Below are 20,608 nucleotides of genomic sequence, written 5' to 3'. Positions count from 1 at the left end.
AATGTTTTTCTTTTGTTCATGGCCTATTATGTAAAGATTGCAATTAAGGAATGAATAATTATGGTCTTGATTAGTCATTTATGGATGATATCAACATTATTAGCCACCCTAGAATAAAAAAGGTTAATGATATCATTGTAACTGATGTTGACATTGGTGTGAATAAAAGAGATTGAATACATGAGAAAGATTAATACAAAAAAATAAGTTTAAAAAAAGGAAAAAAAGATGAGAGAAGATTCAAATAGGACTCATTGAATTCTCTTCGTATGAACATAGTTATGACATTTTAGTTTATGTTTATGAATATTTTGTTGTATTACAGGTTCCTCTCATACCCATCAATATAGTGGGATTTCTTTTATTTGCCATTTTGAAATAGACTAGATTATACATGTTGTAACTTTTATCTGAAATGTAATTAAATTTAATGGGTGGCAATTAACTATACCCATAACTTTTTGAAAAATAATATAAATCATAATGTTTCGTAGTAGTTAGTTGTCTAAGATTCATTTAATAAGCATGTCATATTTTTATGTTCAATGTTAATTTCTTATTAAGTTATATATATTGTCTCAAATGTCGAAATGTATATATAAGTTATATATAATTTTTATGCTTTTTTTCTCATCTTTTCTCTCTCACCGACAGTAAATTATCATTGCAAATTAATTTCCCAAAAAAACCTCACAGTCGTCTCCATCAATTAGCTCTCGTCTCCACTGAGATCGATATGGAAAAATCCACCCATTTCCTAATTTTCCATCCTTTTTCCCCTTTGTTCCCTCCTCTTGTCTGTTGCTAAATGCCCTGAACTGTATAGTTCGAAATTAATACAGAGCAAAAGGTGGCAATCAAAAGCAAGAAAAGCAACAATGGCAGGTGTAAGAAGAGCAAAGCACAAGGGAGGCCAAATGGCAGGTGTAAGAGCTCCCAGAACTCTTAACAAATTCATCACCAGCTTCTCTCAAGCTAGATTTCAACCTCCCTAATTCCCCAGTAAAAAGAAGAACACAATTTTGAGAAACCACAGCAGCTCAACAAATGGCTGAAAGAATACCCTCCCCGGAGCACGGCAGCTCAACAAATGGCTGAAAGAGTACCCTCCCCGGAGCACGGCAGCACACATGACCGTGCAAGCCATGAATACCTCCAAAAGCCAGACACCCATCAATACGTCCAAACGCCACACACCCACCATCCTGCCGACAGCAACACACAAATTTCCCGAGACATTTTTTAAATCTAAACCAACTCCCGAGACAATTGGCATCTCATGGCTGTTAAATAATAATTTGAATAGGAGAGGCAGACTACTCAAAAAAGGCTCCTTATCGTGAGCAAGTTGGTTTGTGCTTTTCTTTTTATACGTGACATTGCGGCTGCAGACTGATCAATCGAAAGAAAATATTGTTTGTCTTTATCTTTGATTTGCCGTTGAAGTATCACTTTGATTGCTACCTTAGGTCCTTCTATTTATTTATTTTTCCAAATCAATTTAATTTATAATTTTAAAAAATATTTTTCATGAGGAGACTCCGTCTTTTCACTTCATTGTACAACTCTAAAAAAGATGAAGGATCTGTGTGAATAGATTAAAGATCTGATAAAGAGAGGGTTCTCTATATTTTAATTCCGTCGCGACCCAATACAAGGATCTATCTATCTAAGGGGGGCAAAGTTCACTTCCGACTCTCTCTCTCTCTCAAAATGCCTGCTTCGTATCTTCTCCAATCTCCCAACTTCTCCGCCAATCTCAAGCTTCCCTCAAAACCCAGCACTCCCACAGCAACCCCTTGTTCTCTCTCCATCAAAGCTTCCTCCTCCTCCTCCTCCTCCAACAATACCCCCGCCAGCACCGCAAGCAAAGGGAACAACATTCGCGACGAAGCCCGCCGCCAATACCTCACAAACCCACCACAAAACCAGAACTTCTCCGCCAAATACGTCCCTTTCAACGCCGACCCTGTCACCAACACAGAGTCCTACTCCCTCGACGAGATCGTCTACCGATCGCAGTCTGGCGGCCTCCTCGATGTCCAACACGACATCTCCGCCCTCAAAGCCTTTCCTGGCTCCTACTGGCGTGCCCTCTTCGACTCTCGCGTTGGCAAGACCACTTGGCCTTATGGTTCCGGTGTGTGGTCCAAGAAAGAATGGGTCTTGCCTGAGATTTCTAGTGATGATATTGTCAGTGCCTTTGAGGGCAACTCTAATCTCTTCTGGGCTGAAAGGCTTGGTAAACATTTCCTTGAGATGAATGAGTTGTGGGTTAAACATTGTGGGATTAGCCATACAGGGAGTTTTAAAGATCTGGGCATGACTGTTCTTGTTAGTCAGGTTAATAGATTGAGAAAAATGAACAAACCTGTTTTTGGTGTTGGCTGTGCTTCAACAGGCGACACCTCTGCTGCTTTGTCTGCTTATTGTGCTTCTGCTGGTATTCCTTCTATTGTATTTTTGCCTGCTAATAAGATATCTATTGCCCAGCTCGTGCAGCCCATTGCCAATGGCGCTTTTGTTCTGAGTGTTGATACTGATTTTGATGGCTGTATGCAGTTGATAAGAGAGGTTACGTCTGAGTTGCCTATTTATTTAGCCAATTCGCTAAATAGTCTGAGGATAGAAGGGCAGAAAACTGCTGCCATAGAGATTTTGCAGCAGTTTGATTGGGAAGTGCCCGACTGGGTTATTATTTTGCAGCAGTTTGATTGGGAAGTGCCCGACTGGGTTATTATTCCTGGTGGGAATTTGGGGAACATCTATGCTTTCTATAAAGGGTTTCATATGTGCAAAGAGTTGGGGCTTGTGGATAAGATTCCAAGGCTTGTTTGTGCACAGGCCGCGAATGCCAATCCTCTCTACTTGTATTATAAGTCAGGGTGGAAGGAATTTAAAGCTGTGAAAGCCAGTGGTACATTTGCATCTGCTATTCAGATTGGCGATCCTGTCTCAATTGATAGAGCTGTTTATGCGCTGAAACAATCGAATGGGATTGTCGAGGAGGCTACTGAGGAGGAGTTAATGGATGCAATGGCGCAAGCGGATTCGACGGGGATGTTCATATGCCCACATACAGGAGTGGCATTGACGGCTTTGATGAAGCTTAGGAAGAGTGGGGTTATAGGTCCAACTGATCGGACAGTGGTGGTTAGTACTGCCCATGGGCTTAAGTTCACTCAAAGTAAGATTGATTATCACTCGAATAATATTAAGGAAATGGCTTGTAGGTTTGCTAACCCGCCTGTGAGTGTTAAGGCTGATTTTGGTTCTGTTATGGATGTTTTGAAGAAGTATTTGAGTAAAACACCAAAGTAGTAGGCAGATTATGAGCACTGCAAGTTTTGCTTATGTAACTCTAGCGTGTTGTTGTCTCGGCATTGGCATTGGTATTGCCTTTTTTATGATTTCTGCCATTGGATTTTTCATTTTAGGATTTTGATTGTCTAATGTGTAGCCTTTCATAGAGCTAAATCATATGGAAGGCCGCATTACCGTTTTTTTTTTTTTTTTTTCATAAAGACATTATCGTTTGAATTAATGCAAGTTTTGATGGCCATTTTGGCTTCAGGCGTTACTTTCTGTCTCTCTGGTTCTGGCTTCCTTATTTTTAACTGTATTGCTAGTGGAAAACTTTGTCTGCTTAAAAATTTAAACGTATATAGTTGATTTTTAGTCTGTTTTGTTAAATGGCCACAGATCAAAACAGCCTTGAAGCCATGACTTTAATATTCTGTTTATATCTTCTGTTTGCTTTGGAATCAAGTTAGTGTCCTTATTTTCTAGGTCTTTGATCTCGAAATTATTCCAAGTAGCAGCTGTGTTCACCACCTATCTCATGAGAGCTGTGCCAGGAAATTGCTCTCCCGTGCATTGTTTTCTGAGTGAGATTACTAACTAGTTATCTAAGTGGCTTCATAAAACTCTGAGGGAGATTGCAAACTGAATATCTAAGTAGCTTAATAAAACTGTCAATTTTTTTATAGCCATCGGTTGTTTTACTTGGAGGTGGTGCCTAGGTCCAGAAACTTTCTATATTAAGGGATAGACTTTCAGTGTCTTAACCTCTGACATTCTCAGTCATAAACTGTATGGCAGAGATGCATACCAGAAATGTGCAGTTGCTTGCAGGTTGCTTCAGTTACAGAAAAGCAACTTCTTATAGACTGATGCCTAGTTGTGAAAGTTATTGTTAATCGGAAGGTATGGAATCTGTGGTCTGAATATTTCTGGTAAGTGATATCAATCTTCAAAATTAAGGGACCGCATTTTGCATTCAAGTTTTAGAACAAATTGTTATTTCTGGGCGGCAAATTCCTTTCATTTTTTTGGTAGTAAACAGAAGGGTCAATGCATCAAGATGCATTGATTCTAGACTAATAAGCAAGTTTATTATTAAGCAGAATGGGTTTTGCGTTCCAGCTGGAGAGGCTTGTTGCTTCTCAACCACAGGGATGAACTGCATGAGCAGTGTTGAGTATGTTGGTAATCTGGTTTGTTATGTCATGATTTTCGGCATTTTAGACTTGCAAGGGGAAGCTAGTCAAGTAGCACTCACTTGGCCAAATCCAGGTATATTCTATTTCATTATCAATGTAGTTTTGTTGATTATGTGCTCACCTTTTTATTTATTGATAATTAATCATGAAACTGCAAGGCAGGAAGCAAAGTAGTTAACTTAACAAGGGAAGCTAATCAAGATTAGTTTTGAAATCCTGGGTCTTGTTATGGGCTTACTCAGGATTTTATGAAGCTGAACGCATGTATACGTCTATAATGCACAGCAGGTTTAGAGAGTGCATGTTCTTCTGTCAATATGTTCTACGCCTGCTGTAGCTTTAACCAAACTCTCAAGTCCAACGCATCTAGCAGGGCCATCATGGCAAAAGGGGGGGAAACAGTGCATTTCCATCTGAGCATTGTCACAGCAAAGAGCAAAAGATGTTGAAAGAAAATTACCTCCAAAACTCCTTTCCTGATGTTCAATTATTGAACAAGATTACATGATAAACCTTCGGATCGCACACAGAATATGATTTCAGGTCTCTTGGGTCATCTTCACCATACTTCTTAACTACGGAGAAATTACCCAGCCTGTCCTTAGACAATGAGATGAGTTTCCAATCTGTCCTTATCTTACTCCCTCTCCCAGTTACCCAGGAGAGTTTTGGCTAAGACAATGGAGCAGAAACAGAACATAGAGCAGTTCAAAAGCTAAACAAGATTACCAAAGTTTGCCATCCGTAATCGTTATGATCTTCACCTCAAACCTGATCTTTCAGTCTGCCCTTTTTCTGGCACAATATGTATCAACCTTAGAATCATTAAACCCAATATGTTTATCGTCTTAAATGCTCTTGAATTCAATTACCATGGAGTCTCGTTCATTGCCTCTCAGAACCAAGTAAGTAAGTCTTGCTTGATTATAGTATCTAATGATGTCATTTAGACTTGGCACAAGGCTTTCTTGATACCATATTCGGTTCTTGATCCGTATGCAGCAACAGTATCGTCCATGTGGTGATGTTTTGGATGAAGATGACGAGAGATTTGTATTGGTCTTCGAAGATTGTTTATTTCGAGGAATCTCATCTCATAACTTATTTGGTGGCTGTTGTTGTTGGGTTACACCAAGAGGTTATGTTCTAACGAGTCTAATATCCCCTTGTTTTGTTTTCATACACCTTGAAAGGTACAGCCTTACATGTCTTTGAATGGGTCGAGGTTCGTGTGCACTGTGTCCTCTGGCTCAGAGTAATAAAGAGAAATGTTCTTGATGTATTGCTGTCAAGGCACTTGATTTATTTACTGAGTTAGTGATTTGCTTTCTGTTCGTGGTTGTGAGCAAATTCTGTGTTAGTCGTTTGATTGTGCAAACAACACACGTAGTGCATCAATAACCTGTTCAACAGAAAGGAACTCGAATTAAGAAGAAAACATTTCAGCTATTTTCTAACATCAACCCCCTGATAGGAACTTAGCCTCTGAAAGCTATAAAAGTGATCCCATAGCAGACAATGCTAGTGCTTCGAACACCTGAACACCCGATAGAGGATCAAAGATAGATGCCTTTTCAGCTGACCTGGTGATGGAGTTTTTCCAGGTTCTTCTCAATGCCTTGCCCACTTCCTGCGCGGTGGTGAATGGTTGCTGTCCCTGAATTTTCTGGTGGAGCTATGGAGAGTTATGGTCTGGTAATCTATCGTGAAAACGAGTTACTTCATGATGTTTTGCAGCCTGCAGCTGCTAGAAAGCAGAGAGCAAGTTTATCACTTGCTCTTAGCATATCGTTTTTTATCTTCTTCTTTCTGGAGAGTTTATGATTCACCCACGATACCATTTTCACTGGATCCTTGCTTCCAAGGAAATGGAAGTTTTATTCTCCTTTTTATATTTCCTCGTCATAAAGTCCCCACGTCTGTAAGGTGAAAGAAAATGCATAGGGGATGTATGATTTCAGGAAATAAAAATTGAAGAGTGTTAATTTAAGGGAAAAAAAACTTGGTGTAATGATTCAATGATTTTGAGGATTAAAAAAATGATCGCGATAATGAAATCATTTTCTGATGGCAAGGAATATTACTGCTAGCAGGCTAAAACATTACAAACTCAAACTAAAACATAATTGTTAACTGAAAATAAATATTTAAATAATGAAATAAAACAATAAACAAAACTTTAAAATAATTCAGATTAATACAAAAAACATATTTCAGCTCAAAAATAATATATTATTAAATATTTTAGTTCTTATTCCTTATTTGTGTGATAATGATATATAAATAATCTTTATAAAAAAAGAATTTTAGAATATTAAAGAGTCATTGTCATGGTTGGAAATTATATCATTATCTATTAAACATCCTTATAAAATTAGAAAACTCACAAAAATAAATAATTGAATATACTTTCATTACGAGAAAATCAAAACGCAACGAATAACAATATTCTAAATTTTTTTTTGGAATTTAATTGACTTGAAATTTTAATTCTATATAAAAAAATATATCTAAATTTTTTTAATAAAATTTAAACCTGAATAATTAGATTAAAAGTTATATTTAAAATACATATAACATTATACTTAAAATCCAAATTTGATTATGGAGCCCTTTCTTTCTTTCAAAACAAGAAAGTTGCCTTTAAGAACTAATCGCAGAACAAGCTTTCAAAGTATGATACCTAATTCAATGTAAAAAGATGCCCTAATAAAGTTATACTTGTGCGTGACATATGTACTTTTGGATATTTGTCATGACAGCTCCATTATTCCATAAACTATATATATATAAAGCAAATTAAATGGGTCTGAAGAGCAAATAAATTAATCAGATCATAATTTGCCATCATGGATCTATGTTCTTCGCCACTTTATGTTGTAATGGCTGATATTTAATTAGCTGATAGAGATACCAGCCAGCCATGATTCCAAGTACATGAACCTCTCTCCTTTGCCTTACTAATTACAGAAATAAGAAACCCATCTACACGCTTAGAGCATATATATATATATATATATATATATATCGAAGAAAATTTTCACAGTCAAGCGCAAATCCTGGCACCATTCATTGCATGCCAACACCAAGAATCACAGTTAAACTCCCCCATTTAAATAAATAAATAAATAAAATAAATCCAAATCAAACAAAAGATAGTATTTTTTTTTAAAAGAGAATTATCTAATTCATATAATTTATATTAAGATGATTTTTTAATATAATATTAAAATCATCATGATCAAATATGATTTTGAATCTTATCATCCTTATTTTATTTGATAAAAATTCAAAATATAATATTATAAATTTATACAAGTTTAATTTTTTATTTTAAAAAAATTATATAAATCATATTTTAAAATAGTATGTAACTATTTAAGCTATTAAATTAAAATAATTCTTTAAAACTGTTTTTTTTGTTTTAAGATAATATGGTGCAACCTTGGTGAAAAGCATCAAAGCAATTATTTTCAGTGTTTTCAAGTGGACCGTAAGAAATGATCAGAAATCATAGCGTAGAGAGCTTCAAACAGAATAAAAATGGTCTCCAACCATGAACAATAAATAAGGCATTGACAACAATTGTTTTGTCCACCACTACTATACATGCTCCTGCAATGCAAGAACACGGTTCTTGGATTTAAGTCATGTCTTCTTCTTCTTCTTCTTCTTCTTCTTGAGCAGCACAAAAATTCACGTAATTAAAGAAAATAATAATAATTAATTCATTCCATGTTCTCATGTATTCATCATTCCTGTATGTATAATAAAATTTCACCTAAAATGACAGGACAGCCCAAACCAGCATACATACATGCATCCTCGCCAAATATTTAAAAATATATATATAAAAAATCAATCAAATCTCCAAAAATAAAAAGAAAAACAAAAACAAATCAGAAGCCTTCTTCTAGCTTGTGCTGGCTTCTGGACCGAGATTTGACCTTCTGTTGGTAGAATTCACCTTCTCTAACTTCAAACCAGCTCTAAACCTCGCTATGAAATTATCAGCCTTGGTGTCCACGTCAGGACTTGGACAAAACAATGCCGTTGCTGCTGAATCTGATCCACCTGCTGCTGCCACTGGACTTGACTGATCCTTCTCTGATGATGCGTCCTCAATGCTATCCAAATCCGGTGATCCACTCCTCGAACTGTTGAAACTCCCTACTCTAACATAGTCACCATCATGAACAAATTTCCATGCTGGCATTTTGAATGGCGGCGGCGGAGGCGGCGGCGGTAGTGGAATCAAAGGTGAAGCATTCCCGATCTCCACATTCTCTTCCACTCTATGGAAACGACTTGTCTTGGCTGGTTCTGGAGGTTTATAAGATGTCACTGGTGCTACCTGGCCCTTGGTTCTCGACGTAACCCTTTGGGAGACCACCTTTGATACACGTGTGACTGGTGGTGGAGGTGGCGGCGGGGGAACTGGATGGAGTTTTTTGGTTTTGCCTTTCTTTGAGAACAAATTTTGAAGAAAATGAGGTGGTGGGGGTGGAGGCGGAGGTGGCGGTATCAAAGGTAGAGTACTGGTTGGGGTAGGTTGAGGATTGAAGAAGCTATCAAGATTTTCAACGCTCTTTTGTCTCTGCTTCTTTTTCTTTCTTCTTAGTGAAATCAAGAAATCTTTGCCTCTCCTTTTCTCGTTCTTGCTGAATATAGGTGGTGGTGGTGGCGGAGGTGGAGGAGGAGGAGGAGGCGGCAGTGGAGATGGTGGCGGGATATTGTAGAAGTTTTCAAGGACTTTCTCCTCATGATCGGTTCTTTTTTCATATCCAAGATTTTGATATGTTCTCTTCACCTTTCTCCTCACAAGCTTAGGAGGCGGAGATGGTGGCAATGGAGGTGATGGTGATGGATGTGGTGGAGGAAAAGGAGGTGGCGATGATGGATATGAAACTTCCTTTTGATTTGTCACAAAGGTATCAACGTCTATATCTTTAACACCATCACCCTCTTCTTGTTTTGTAGTTTCCTCGACTTGCTGCGGATAATGATGATGAATCCGATCATTTGAGTTTGAAAACCTGGAGTTATTCAGGTGGGTATCATCATAAAATCTCCACCGTTCCAAAGATTCTTGACGAAGATCTGGATACGAACTGAAACTCCTCAATCTGTTCAATGTGTTATAGCTCACAGTTCGATCTTGATACTCAGACCATCTATGTGAAGGAGTTGACGGAGGTGATGGTTTTTGTACATTTGATAGGCTTTGATCTTCGTAATAACTTGTGTTTTCATTATCGCCGCCGCCGCCGCTGTTGTTTCTGCTAAGAAATCCACAGACAATAGCAAAGAGGACCAGAACCAAGTTGAGTGAGTCCCAACTTTTCTTGATCGACTGTGGTCTCAAAATTTGAGATGTGAAGGAGCCAATTGAAGAAACAACAACGAGGACAAAAGCGAGAGCTACAACTAGTAATAGTACGAGAAAGACACCAGAATTTAGGAAGATAGAGGAGGCTCGACGGCGGAGGCCGCGGGAACGGTGGCGAGTGTTGGTGGCTTGAAGCCAGAATAGTGGCATGTCTTCCTCTTCGTCCATTAATATTTTGAGGATTGGTTATGGGTTTTGGTTCTCCTTTTGAGAGTTTGTAGAAAGAGAGAGCGGAAGAACTTTTCGTGGACAACTTTTAGCTTTGCTTTTGGGAATGCGATAGCTTTATGTAGTTTGCTTGACTGGAGTTTTTCTTGATATTGTATGCTTTGCTTGCTTCAATGGATTTAGATAAAAAAGAAAAAAGAAAAAAAGAAAAAGAAAAGGGGCTGTTGAGTATAGTCTTGAAAATAAGGAGTGATCATGGCATTTATAAAAAAGGGAATCACACCCTCCATAGGCTACAAGCAATTTTGACCCGACAGAAATTAGGTTAACATTAAAAAAACTAAACTAATAAAGTTATTTTAATAAAAATAATATTCCCACATGCTTGCTGTCATCGTAAAGCCATAGCATAGACGTGTAAGCACACCAGCTATAAATATACAGTAGCATACATATGATATTAACCTATGTTTTTTTAGCACCGCAGGAAGTACTCCCACGTAATCTTTTTTTTTTTTTTAATTTTTATATGAAATGGCAATACCAATATCAAAACACTTTAATATAAAAAGATTATATTAAGAAATACATAATAAAAAAAGAGATAATTAAAAAAAATTCTCTTATAATAATTTGATCTGAGTTTCATTTTTTCTATGTATTTTTATAAATTACACTTGTCATCATGTAATTTATATTTTCAATAACAGTTTATATCCTCAATAATGTATTTTATTTGAATTTTTGGTTTGTTGGGGATGTAAAGTGTAATACATAAAAGTATAGAGGGAAGGTAAAATTTAAAAGGATTTTTCTAATTATTGGTGAAAAACTAACAAAAAGGACCAAAACTGATTTTGTCACAACAATGGGAATGTGTGTGAAAAGGAAATCCATATTTGTAGTTTGTACCATAAAAATAATTTCATTTTTCATAAAATTTAACATCAACACATAATAGCCGGGGTGATTTCTTAACACCACGTGAAGTCCACGCTAACCTAACCTAAACAAAAAAATAATAATTTCAATCTCAAATCACTTCAAAATAAAAGAATTAAATTAGAAAAAAACAACAAAAAGGACCACAACTAATTTTGTTCAAAAGCCAAAGGAAAAGAAAGGCGCTGCCAGAACTTCTACTTCAATTTCAATTAAAGGCCCTCCCTCCGTTTGTAATTTTTCTTTCAGGTCAAAAAGGCCAAGGAAAGAAGGACCGAAACCGATTTTGTTCAAAAGGCCAGGGCAAGAAGAAGAGGAAGAAAATATTTGACAAAATAGCGATTTAAGTCCCTCTATTTTTAATTTTTCACAAACAAACAACAAAATTGATTTTCTTTTCTCGCAAAATTGAAATGAATCCATTGTTCCGATAGGCACTGTGACGAGTACACACCTAAACGCAGCAAGATATCAATCCCAATCTGCTAATTAATATATTTTAGTATCTACACAAAAGAAATATAATAGCATAAAATATGATTATTAATAAGTGGCACGTTTTAATTAATTAATTAATTAATTTGAAAATGAATTACCACCGAAGTAATAATAATATGGGCGAAGGTCACACGCGTCAAGTCTAGGCTGGTAGTGAGAATAGCTTTGAATGACTGTATTATTATTATTATTATTATTAGAATCATCACAATGCGTGAAAACCGCGTTTTGATTTCTGTCTCTGTCAGCTTTCTGTTCCTTTCTTTTGCTGCAAGCATTCCAGCTCATGTAAACCGCGTGTATTTTTAAAAATACACTCCTGGCATTTGGGCTGGGGCGAATATTTGACACAGCTAATTTCAGAGTGTATTTTTAAAAATTGCTTGGATCTAGAATTCCTAACTCTTTGTAGTTGAAAAAAAAGAAAAAGAAATTAAGAATAACTTATAATTGTGTATTTCCATAGAGAAAACATAATTTTTTGTGTTTTTGAATTGTAGATTGAATTTTTATGAATTTCATAAACTGGTTATTAAAACAAAAAATATCAATAAAACTAATTTTCTTAAATTTTTATATTTAGAAATGCTAAATCATGCCTTGCATTTATTTATTTATGCATATATGTATTTAAATATAAAATAAAATTGTATATATTTTTTTAAAATAAAGATTTTATTGTTTTTATGGAGTGAAACTGATTTATTTAATGTAAAAAAACCACTTCATTAGCATGCTATAATTTCATATTTAAATATTAAATACGTGGGGATAAAAAAAATGTTGAGAACTCAAAATTAATTGCAAGACAATCTTTTAAAAATTTAAAAATTTATTAAAATTAGACTAAGATCATATTTGACAAAACATAAAAATAAATTTTATTTATTTTTAAATATGATATCAATTCAAGATGAATTATTATTCATAAACTTAAAACTAAACAATACAAAAAATCCACATAAATCTTATTAATTTTATGAACTTTGTTTAAATTTTATGTTAATTCAAATAAGTCAATGTGAATCCAAACATTCCATGAATCAACATTTAATATAAAAAACCAACCACAACTTAAAAATAAATAAATAAATAAACCCTTTATTATAACCTAATTAAGAAGTTGACCGTATTTTTTTATTATTATTATGAATACAAATCCACCTATACATCACCTTCCCAGCTTTATTATCTACACGCACACGCACTCTTTTTCTTTGTCGACAAGGAATTAAAGTTAATCAATGCAAGTAAGTAGTAAGTTTCTGCCCCTTGTTTTCCAAGACAAACAAGAAGCCTTCTCTCCTTCACAGCTGCCACTCTCTTCCATACCCGTACGTGAGCAACACATCCCCTTAGCAATTGGAGGAACCACCACCAGCAGCGAACCTCTCTGCACCAGCAACGTGAGCAGCTCCGGAGCAACAGTGGAAGACATTCTTCATCAGCAACCACTTTCCGCCGTGACCTGTTGTAGTCCAGCAGCTCCCTTCAAGTAACAGTAGCAGATCGTGCAACAGCAGCAGCGTCACTCAACTTCTCCTGACACCAGTGGTGGAAGCTCCTCCTTCCAGCAGCGTCATCTTCTCTGTACCGTGAGCAAGCAGCAGGAGGAGGAGGTTTGCCTTGTCAGCCTTCAGCGCCTTTCATCCCCTCTGCACCGGGAGCAGCAATGGAGAATCTTTTTCATCAGCAGCAACTCTCTCCTCAGCTTTGCTACAGCAGCATTGTGAACAGCTAGCAACAGAAGATTTAATAAAATAAAAACAGCAGAGGCTTCTCTTCTCAATCACAGCAGCAGAAGTTAAGGAAACACAGGAGAAACAGAAAGAGAAGAAAAGGAAAAGGAGACTGGGTAAGTGTTTGTTCAAAGCAAGACACACCATCCCTACTAATATAGGTATAACTCTCATGCTCCTTAAAAAATCTAAATTTGCTGTGATTTGTTTGCTACGTGTTCATGGTTTCTGGGCACGAGCTATGCATGGATTCATTAATTCAGTTGTTTTGATCTTTCAAGACCAAAAGGAGAGCATTTGTTTTTGTTAGGGGTCAGGCTTTGTTTCAAAATTTTGGGTTATTTTTATTTTCCATGGATAAGGCTTCTGTTTATTTTAGGAGAGACAAACCATATTTTTTTCTTCTTCTGAGGAGGCCGGCAAAGGTTTTATGAAGCCCAACTTCGTGTTATTGGGCTGAGCCTTTCAAAGGCTCAAGGCTGTGTTTGTTTGAACTAAAATTTTACAAAGAACAAAATTGTATTTTTTAGTTGACAAATACATTCTAACAAACTTTTAACAGTTTTCCTTGCTAGATTTTTCTTGTTTTTCCAAATAAACCTTAAAAAATCTTTTAAAAAAATTAAAGATTATTTTAAAATTATTTGTGGATCTTTCATATTATTGTTTTTTTTGCAATATTTTTACTTAATATCGGGCTATAGACTTATATTATAAAATACAAATCTAATATTAAATATATTTTCTTTTCTTCAAAATTTCAGGGAAAAAAAAAAAAATCCCTATTTGAAATATGTTTTTATTTGTGTGCGCATATGACCAAGTTTCTAAAAAATAAATCATATTTACATAATTTACCATACTAAAAATCACAAAAAGATAGTTTTTTTTTTCATGCATTTTGAATTTAATAACTAGTTTATTAAAACTATAAAAACTTGACATACATTTCAAAAACAAAAAAAATTATTTTGTTTTTTTATTTGTATGATATTATGAACTTATATCTAAGACATATTTCTAATATTGAATAAGAAGATATATATATATATATATTTTAATTTTTTGACTTTAGAATTGACTATGATTTAACCTAATTAGATAAAAAAAACTCCCTACAAAAAAAACTTTTTTAAAAAACTTGTAGACAAATCAACAATTAAAAAACAAAACAATATATTAGTTTATATTAGAAAAATAGATAATATTGTTTACCATAGATGAAGTGCATTGGGAATGATGAATTTTTTTTATATAACTAGTCTTCTTATTTAAATTTTTATAAATCATTAAATTTTTTTCATAATCATAATAATATTAGATAACAACTCTTAAACTCTTTAAATTATGTTTTTTATGATTTTTTTTCAAGCAAATTCAAACCCCTCTGGATCTAGAAGACATACCCACCATCCGAGAGCAATGCACATCACGACAAGGGTGGATGAGAAAGTGATACTTTCTAGAAACATGGAAGCTATTATATTGTAATCTAATCACCAATTATTATATAGTAATTGGTATTATTATTTTTTTATATCATTAAGCAACTCAAGTAATTATTTTGTAATTGTGGCAATTACCAATAAAACAATACTACTCAAAAAGCATGTTGTTATCTTAAAAAAAATATATTATAATCATAAAAAGCATCTTATATTTTTATAGTTTAGTTAATCATTTTATGATTATGATATGTTCGTAATTATCATAACCATGGATATAGAAAATAAATAACTTACCACATACGGATATTTGGGTACATGTTTTTTTTTTTTAAAAGAAACTAAATATGGATATTTAAAAAAGATAAGAAGAAATAGAAAAAAGGGATTGATGAAGAAAAAATTAAGCAAGAAGAAGTACTCAAACACAAGAAAATTCCCAACTACCATGTATAGGAAAATAGGATACAAGTTATTTAAATCTAAATCACAAACATAAATTAGAACATAAGGCTACATATATCTGGATTAGATATCAAGTTTATTGAATTATTTTAATTGTATAGCTGTCTTGAACATATTATTAGGGTACTTATTTAGTTTTATATGAATTAATTAAAAAGGTAAGAAGTCATACAAAATCTAACCGATAAAATAACTCGCAGAAAACAGCTTCTTAATTTTAGATATTTTCTGACGGAAATTTTGATCAAAATCATCAAATATGCAAAAGGTAGAAGGACGGGGCCATGAGTCTTGTTGCAAGAGCCCAGAAGCTGATGTTCTACGTCTACATTTAACCCAATCATGGACAAGAACTGCAGTTCTGGCTGAATGATGCATCAACTTGGACACAATTCATGCACTGCAGGGTTTAGGGCTTCAAACCACATCAAGGAGACAGATGAACTCGACATGAACAACAAGAAACGTGCATTTTTTTAAGATCCAGAGAAACATAACAAGCAGCTTTCTACAAAATGCAAGGAATAAACATGGGGAATTTTCATATTTCAAGTCATTTTGCTTAAATTGAATGACCAAGCATGTGGTTCTGCGCTCGTCATGCTTCAGGCTTCCAGCAAAATCCAAGGAACACATCGAGGAAATGTCACCTTTTCTAATACCTACAAGGTAGAATACATAATAGACAGATTTGCACTAAATGGGGATCTAACAGTTGAGCTGCCCCCCCCCCCCCTCATTGTACAGCATTTTCGTATTATGTACAAGAGTGCAGAGATTTCAGATAGCTTGGTCCTGGGCCCATTACAACTTGAGCACTTGGAATCAGGTTCATCTTATCTTTTATGTTTATACACTGCAGCTGCAAAGATGAATCTGTCGAGGCGAGAATCACAACAAATAAACAAGTAAAGCGATCACCGCAGCTATTGTGAACACTATAGCCTGCAGATAAGTGCATGCATGTTACTTGCTGAAAAAATCGATAAACACACCAATTCATCGCAAACATGTGCAATAGATAACCCTACATAATTCTGGTGGCACCAATTAGTACATTGAAACTTCTGGTCTCTCCCAAGATAAAGTACTCTCCAGTCTCCAGACACAGCTATATTGATACCTATCATGAAATGTTTTGCAGTAACAGTCTAGTTCAGTGGTGAGAGGACGGTATAAACGTGATTGAAAAATATGTGCTCGGCAAAAAGGATTTGAACTGTCACCCATCAAAAACACTGCTCTTGCAAATGATAGGAAATTACAATGAGACTGCCCAGTTGCTTTTCATTGTGCTGTCTATAACTATTCCATTCCTGGAAAGCTCAGTTTGTACCTCTTTTAGGAGAAATTATTAGATAGACTAAATCTATCACATCACCCAAGACTAAACCAATAAACACAAGACATAAACAAAAATCATATGGAATACACACATCATTAAGTGGACACCACTGCATTTAGGTCTACGTGCCATTTTGTGATGCAAATAGCACCTAACGTGTATAGAAGGGGCAAATCTATCGCTACAAGCTTGTGGATTTGGATCGAACCTAATTAGAGATCACCTAGACTCTTTTGCTAGTTAATAGGGCATATTTTTGGGGTCTAACTGTCAGGGCCAGTTCTGTGATTTTTGTTTTAGTTAGGTGTAATTTTGTATTTTGCAATTTCAGGAAAGTTGACCACTGAACTTCTTCAGCATTAAGGAAGTGACCTGCCACTAGCACCAGCTATGGTGCGCCTCCATAGGCACCTCCTTAGTGGCACCAGGATGCTCTGTCAAAACTTTATTCCAATGCTAGAAGGCTGGATTTCAGAATTTTTCCAAGCTATGCATTTTTTAATAATATCAGAGTATCATATTTGATGTTCAATCAGCAGACATGACAAAGAAGAGGGTGGCAAACCATGCTAACAAAAGATTAATAATTAATTTCATCACTCACAGCAATTGCACAGGCAGCAAGGCCAGATCGCTCCCTTGGATCCTTGTTATAGTACTTCCCAAAGTAGAGAATTGCTGAGAAGTACCACATCAGTGGGAACACAAATCCAAGCAAAAGGCTGTAGAGTAAAGGCGCATCCATGAGAGAAGAGTGAGAACACAAATCCAAGTAAGAGGCAGCAGTAAAAAGGTGTGTCTATGTGTGAGAGCACTAAAGGGAGAGGAAGGTAAGCAATACTCACGAAAACCATCCAATTCCACAGCCAAAGCAAGGAAGGGGTTTGTCAAACATTCCCAGTTGGACATTCTCTAAATCTCTAATTGGAACATAATCACCCTCTCTTTGGTTCATGGCATCAGTTGAATACCCTGTGTTCAACTAAACACCTCAAGCAACTTGCCTAGATAAATTTGCTAGAGCTATTTTGCAAGACAATATGAGCCTAAATGGTCTAAAAAGGAAGCTTAAATTTAGCAGTTCACAATGCATTCAGATGTGGTTCAGAAAATATAATTTTGTGACAAGCATGATAGATGATTATATACATAAAAATAAATAATGGTTTCTAATTTTTTTTTCCAGCTCAACTTAATGGCCTGCAACATGATATGGAAAATGAAGACTCCCATGTCCAGGATTCCCCTTAGCAAAGAAGAACTAGTTGCCTGATAATATAGAGAAGCAGCAAACTCCTGTTATGGCCACAGATTTGCACCTCTCAAACACCAACAACTTTTAACTAACACTTACTAACAACTAAGAACAGGCATATTGACCAAAAAATGTAGATTAAAAAACTATCTCATACAGCATCAGGCCATCACCAAACAAAACAGGCTAGCTATATTACTCGCCATAAGCCTAACAGATGGGCTACTTTTTTTCTCAAAAGGAAAAATTGGGTTATGCCCCAAAAGAGTATATGGTGTTTTAGAGCAGATTATCTATGCAGAGCTATAGAGTACCCTCATTCATTTATCCCAGAAAAAAAAAAAAAAACTGGTGTTTCAGCTCCCGTCTACACGTCCTCTGATGGACCTACATAACAAAATGAAATATGCTGGATGTTAAAAACAATGCAACATGCTGGATATTGAGTATTAGCAAAGAATCTCATGCATTTAATACAAAAAGTCTCTAACATGAAAATTAGGGAGAGTAATTAAATCAACCAGGTAATTTTGCACCTATATTTATTTCAATGTAAGCATTCTAAAAGAATTGTAACATATGAAGACAAAAGTAGATCCCACCTCCAATGAAAGCGAGTTACATCCTAACACAAAAGTCATCACTTAGAGGAAAACAAATAGCATTTGTCAGGTAAAAAAGATTCAGCAACTAGGAATTAAGAAGCCACCAACATCCATGAAAGAGACCCAAATAATTGTAAAAAATGAACATAATTTTCCAAGTAACAAAAACCTTGTACATTAACTGACATTGACATCCATTTGCACAAAGCGTTGCAAAAATCCCTCCTTAATTGGGCTCCCATCAAACTAGATAATCATTGGACACATATAAGGCCATATAATGGTTTGCGTGAAAAGTGCACTCCCTTAGGACAATGAATAGATAGAACTACCAAAGCTATCTCTGGAAAGAAAGGTGAAAGAAAGGATTATTTGAAATTCTAGAATCCATGCAATGGTGGTAAATTTGCAAATCTCATGAATACAACTAGATCCATCACATAGCCATAAAGCATAAAAAGTTTTATGCAATCATGGATTCTGTGAATGAGTAAGAGACAAAGGCAATTTGGCAGGAATGACAAATACCAGGTCCCATCAAGAAACTGCCGCATGGGAGAGTGCAGTCCATGAAAATTTAAGAGAATAGAAGCATCTGATTTCTTAAACTAGAATATAAACAAGTATTACAAGTTCAATCTAAGAACCGATCCAAGTATTCAAAACAATATCCAGTCAAAATCCAACATCAAGTAGTAATTTTTATGAACTCCGATTGTGTCCCATCACAAAAGAATTTCACTAAATCCCGGCAAATTAATCCTTAGCAAAATTATGGGGGGAAAACCCCATATTTCAGCGAAGAAAGTGTCGAGAAACTGCTAGCATCAAGAAATGTAAGTTGGAAAAAGTTTACTTTAGCATCAAGACATGCAAGCAAACAAACAAGCTAACAAATGGACAAGAAAAATAAGTCTTTTCCTTTTTCTTAGACTTGAAAATATTAATATCAACAAACAATGAAAACCCATCCATCGAGAAAAATATGTTAAAGAAGTTTACTTTATCATCAATTTCAAATACAAATACTCCAACATGCAAGATTTTTTTCCTTTCCTTTTTCAACGAAAAAAAAAAAAAAAGAGATCGACAGAGAGAAATCTTACTACAAAGAAGTGAACTTTGCAGAGGAGATACAAGAGAAGGGTGCTTTAATTTGTTAGCAGTTCCTCCATTTTAATGAAGGTCGAGAGAATATGGTGCTGCTGCGATTCTCCGTGGGTGATTAGTGAGCGAGTGCTAAGCCAAAAAGACTCGGTTTAGGGCATCTCCAATAATTTCCAGGAGAAAGCTAAGATGAAAAAACAAATACTTTTTTTTTTTTTTTTTGCAGCTCCAATAGAGAGAGAGAGAGAGAGAGAGAGAATAATGACTTTTTTTATTAATGAAAAACTAAAAAAATCAAAATAATAAAATAAATTCAATAAAGGGCAATCTAGATTGTATCCCTGATCTATTCTTTTTCTCGATTAAGCTCTTGATGTATAAATAAACTCTCAATTAAACCCTCACATGGATTGAAATTAATAAAACTATTGAGTGAAACTCATGTGATTTTCTTTTTATCATAATAAAAGAAAACCCGTCAAGTTCCTTGAAGTTCCCCCTCTCTTTGCGTCATGTGAAACTCATTTAATATATCAAATTATATCTCTTTTTTATGCTGGGAGTTTCAGTAATTTCTGAAGTTCTTTTTATGTAAAAAAAAGGAGGAGGAGAAATCATATGAGTTTCACAACCACTTCTATCGCATAAAGTGATTTTTTGAAAATTAATTTTTATATTTTTTTATTATTAAAAAAAGTTAATTATAGCTTGATTTCAAAAAATTATTTTTAAAAATTTTTGAATAGAAAACACTTTTAATAAGTTGTGAAAATTTTAGAAATATCATATTATTTACTTATTATATCCAATTTAGTTCTTAAAATTTTTATTGTATATATATATATATTTTGTTTTGAATATTTATTTTGTAATTTCATCCCTTATAATTTGATTTTTATATTAATTTTGGTCTTTATTTTTATGATTATTATTTTCTTTTATCTTATTATTTTTTAATTGAAATTTTTTATTTATCAAATTTGGTCCTTATTCTTTTAATTGTTACTTATTTTATTTGAAATAATATATGAAATTATAATAATTATTATTATTTTAATTTTATCATCTTTTAATTTTTTAATCTGTTAAATTTGATCTCTATTATTTTAATTGTTATTTATTTTATTTGAGATAATTTATGAAATCAT

General features: G+C 34.6%; 3 protein-coding genes and 1 long non-coding RNA gene across 7 annotated transcripts; 2 read left to right on the top strand and 2 right to left on the bottom strand.

The window, feature by feature from the left end:
* The first annotated feature begins 1,482 nt into the window (after positions 1–1,482).
* On the top strand, positions 1,483–3,439 carry LOC118040879 (threonine synthase 2, chloroplastic). The gene has a single exon (XM_035047928.2). It carries the CDS (start codon positions 1,714–1,716, stop codon positions 3,319–3,321), a length of 1,608 nt encoding a protein of 535 aa, XP_034903819.1. The 5' UTR covers positions 1,483–1,713; the 3' UTR covers positions 3,322–3,439.
* A 4,767-nt stretch (positions 3,440–8,206) lies between these two features.
* Positions 8,207–10,250, bottom strand: LOC118040918 (uncharacterized). Its single transcript, XM_035047997.2, has one exon. It carries the CDS (start codon positions 10,057–10,059, stop codon positions 8,416–8,418), a length of 1,644 nt encoding a protein of 547 aa, XP_034903888.1. The 5' UTR covers positions 10,060–10,250; the 3' UTR covers positions 8,207–8,415.
* A 2,372-nt stretch (positions 10,251–12,622) lies between these two features.
* LOC140954759 (uncharacterized) lies at positions 12,623–16,567 on the top strand. Of its 2 annotated transcripts, none has more exons than XR_012168265.1 (2): positions 12,623–13,399; positions 15,417–16,567. It is a non-coding gene; the product is annotated as an uncharacterized lncRNA (long non-coding RNA). The 2 variants fall into 2 exon arrangements; XR_012168266.1 differs by having other exon boundaries at positions 15,349–16,567.
* On the bottom strand, positions 15,665–19,714 carry LOC118040882 (large ribosomal subunit protein eL20z). 3 transcript variants are annotated; one of them, XR_012168264.1, is made up of 6 exons: positions 19,460–19,714; positions 18,063–18,135; positions 17,339–17,465; positions 17,098–17,215; positions 16,180–16,271; positions 15,665–16,093 (listed from the first exon to the last, which is right to left on the bottom strand). XR_012168264.1 is itself a non-coding variant. In XM_035047933.2 (5 exons), the coding sequence occupies exons 2-5, from the start codon at positions 18,070–18,072 to the stop codon at positions 16,040–16,042; spliced, it is 309 nt and encodes a 102-aa protein (XP_034903824.1). In that variant the 5' UTR covers positions 18,073–18,135; positions 19,460–19,713; the 3' UTR covers positions 15,665–16,039. The 3 variants fall into 3 exon arrangements, 2 of the variants coding, with proteins under 2 accessions (XP_034903824.1, XP_073261598.1); XM_035047933.2 differs by lacking the exon at positions 16,180–16,271 and having other exon boundaries at positions 19,460–19,713; XM_073405497.1 differs by lacking the exons at positions 16,180–16,271; positions 18,063–18,135 and having other exon boundaries at positions 19,460–19,713.
* Between the last annotated feature and the right edge of the window lie 894 nt (positions 19,715–20,608).

The sequence above is a fragment of the Populus alba genome, chromosome 1 (assembly GCF_005239225.2).
Source record: "Populus alba chromosome 1, ASM523922v2, whole genome shotgun sequence".
NCBI lineage: Eukaryota > Viridiplantae > Streptophyta > Magnoliopsida > Malpighiales > Salicaceae > Populus > Populus alba.
The sequence above is the reverse complement of the archived record's forward strand: the minus strand, read 5'-3'. Positions and strand labels throughout refer to the sequence as shown.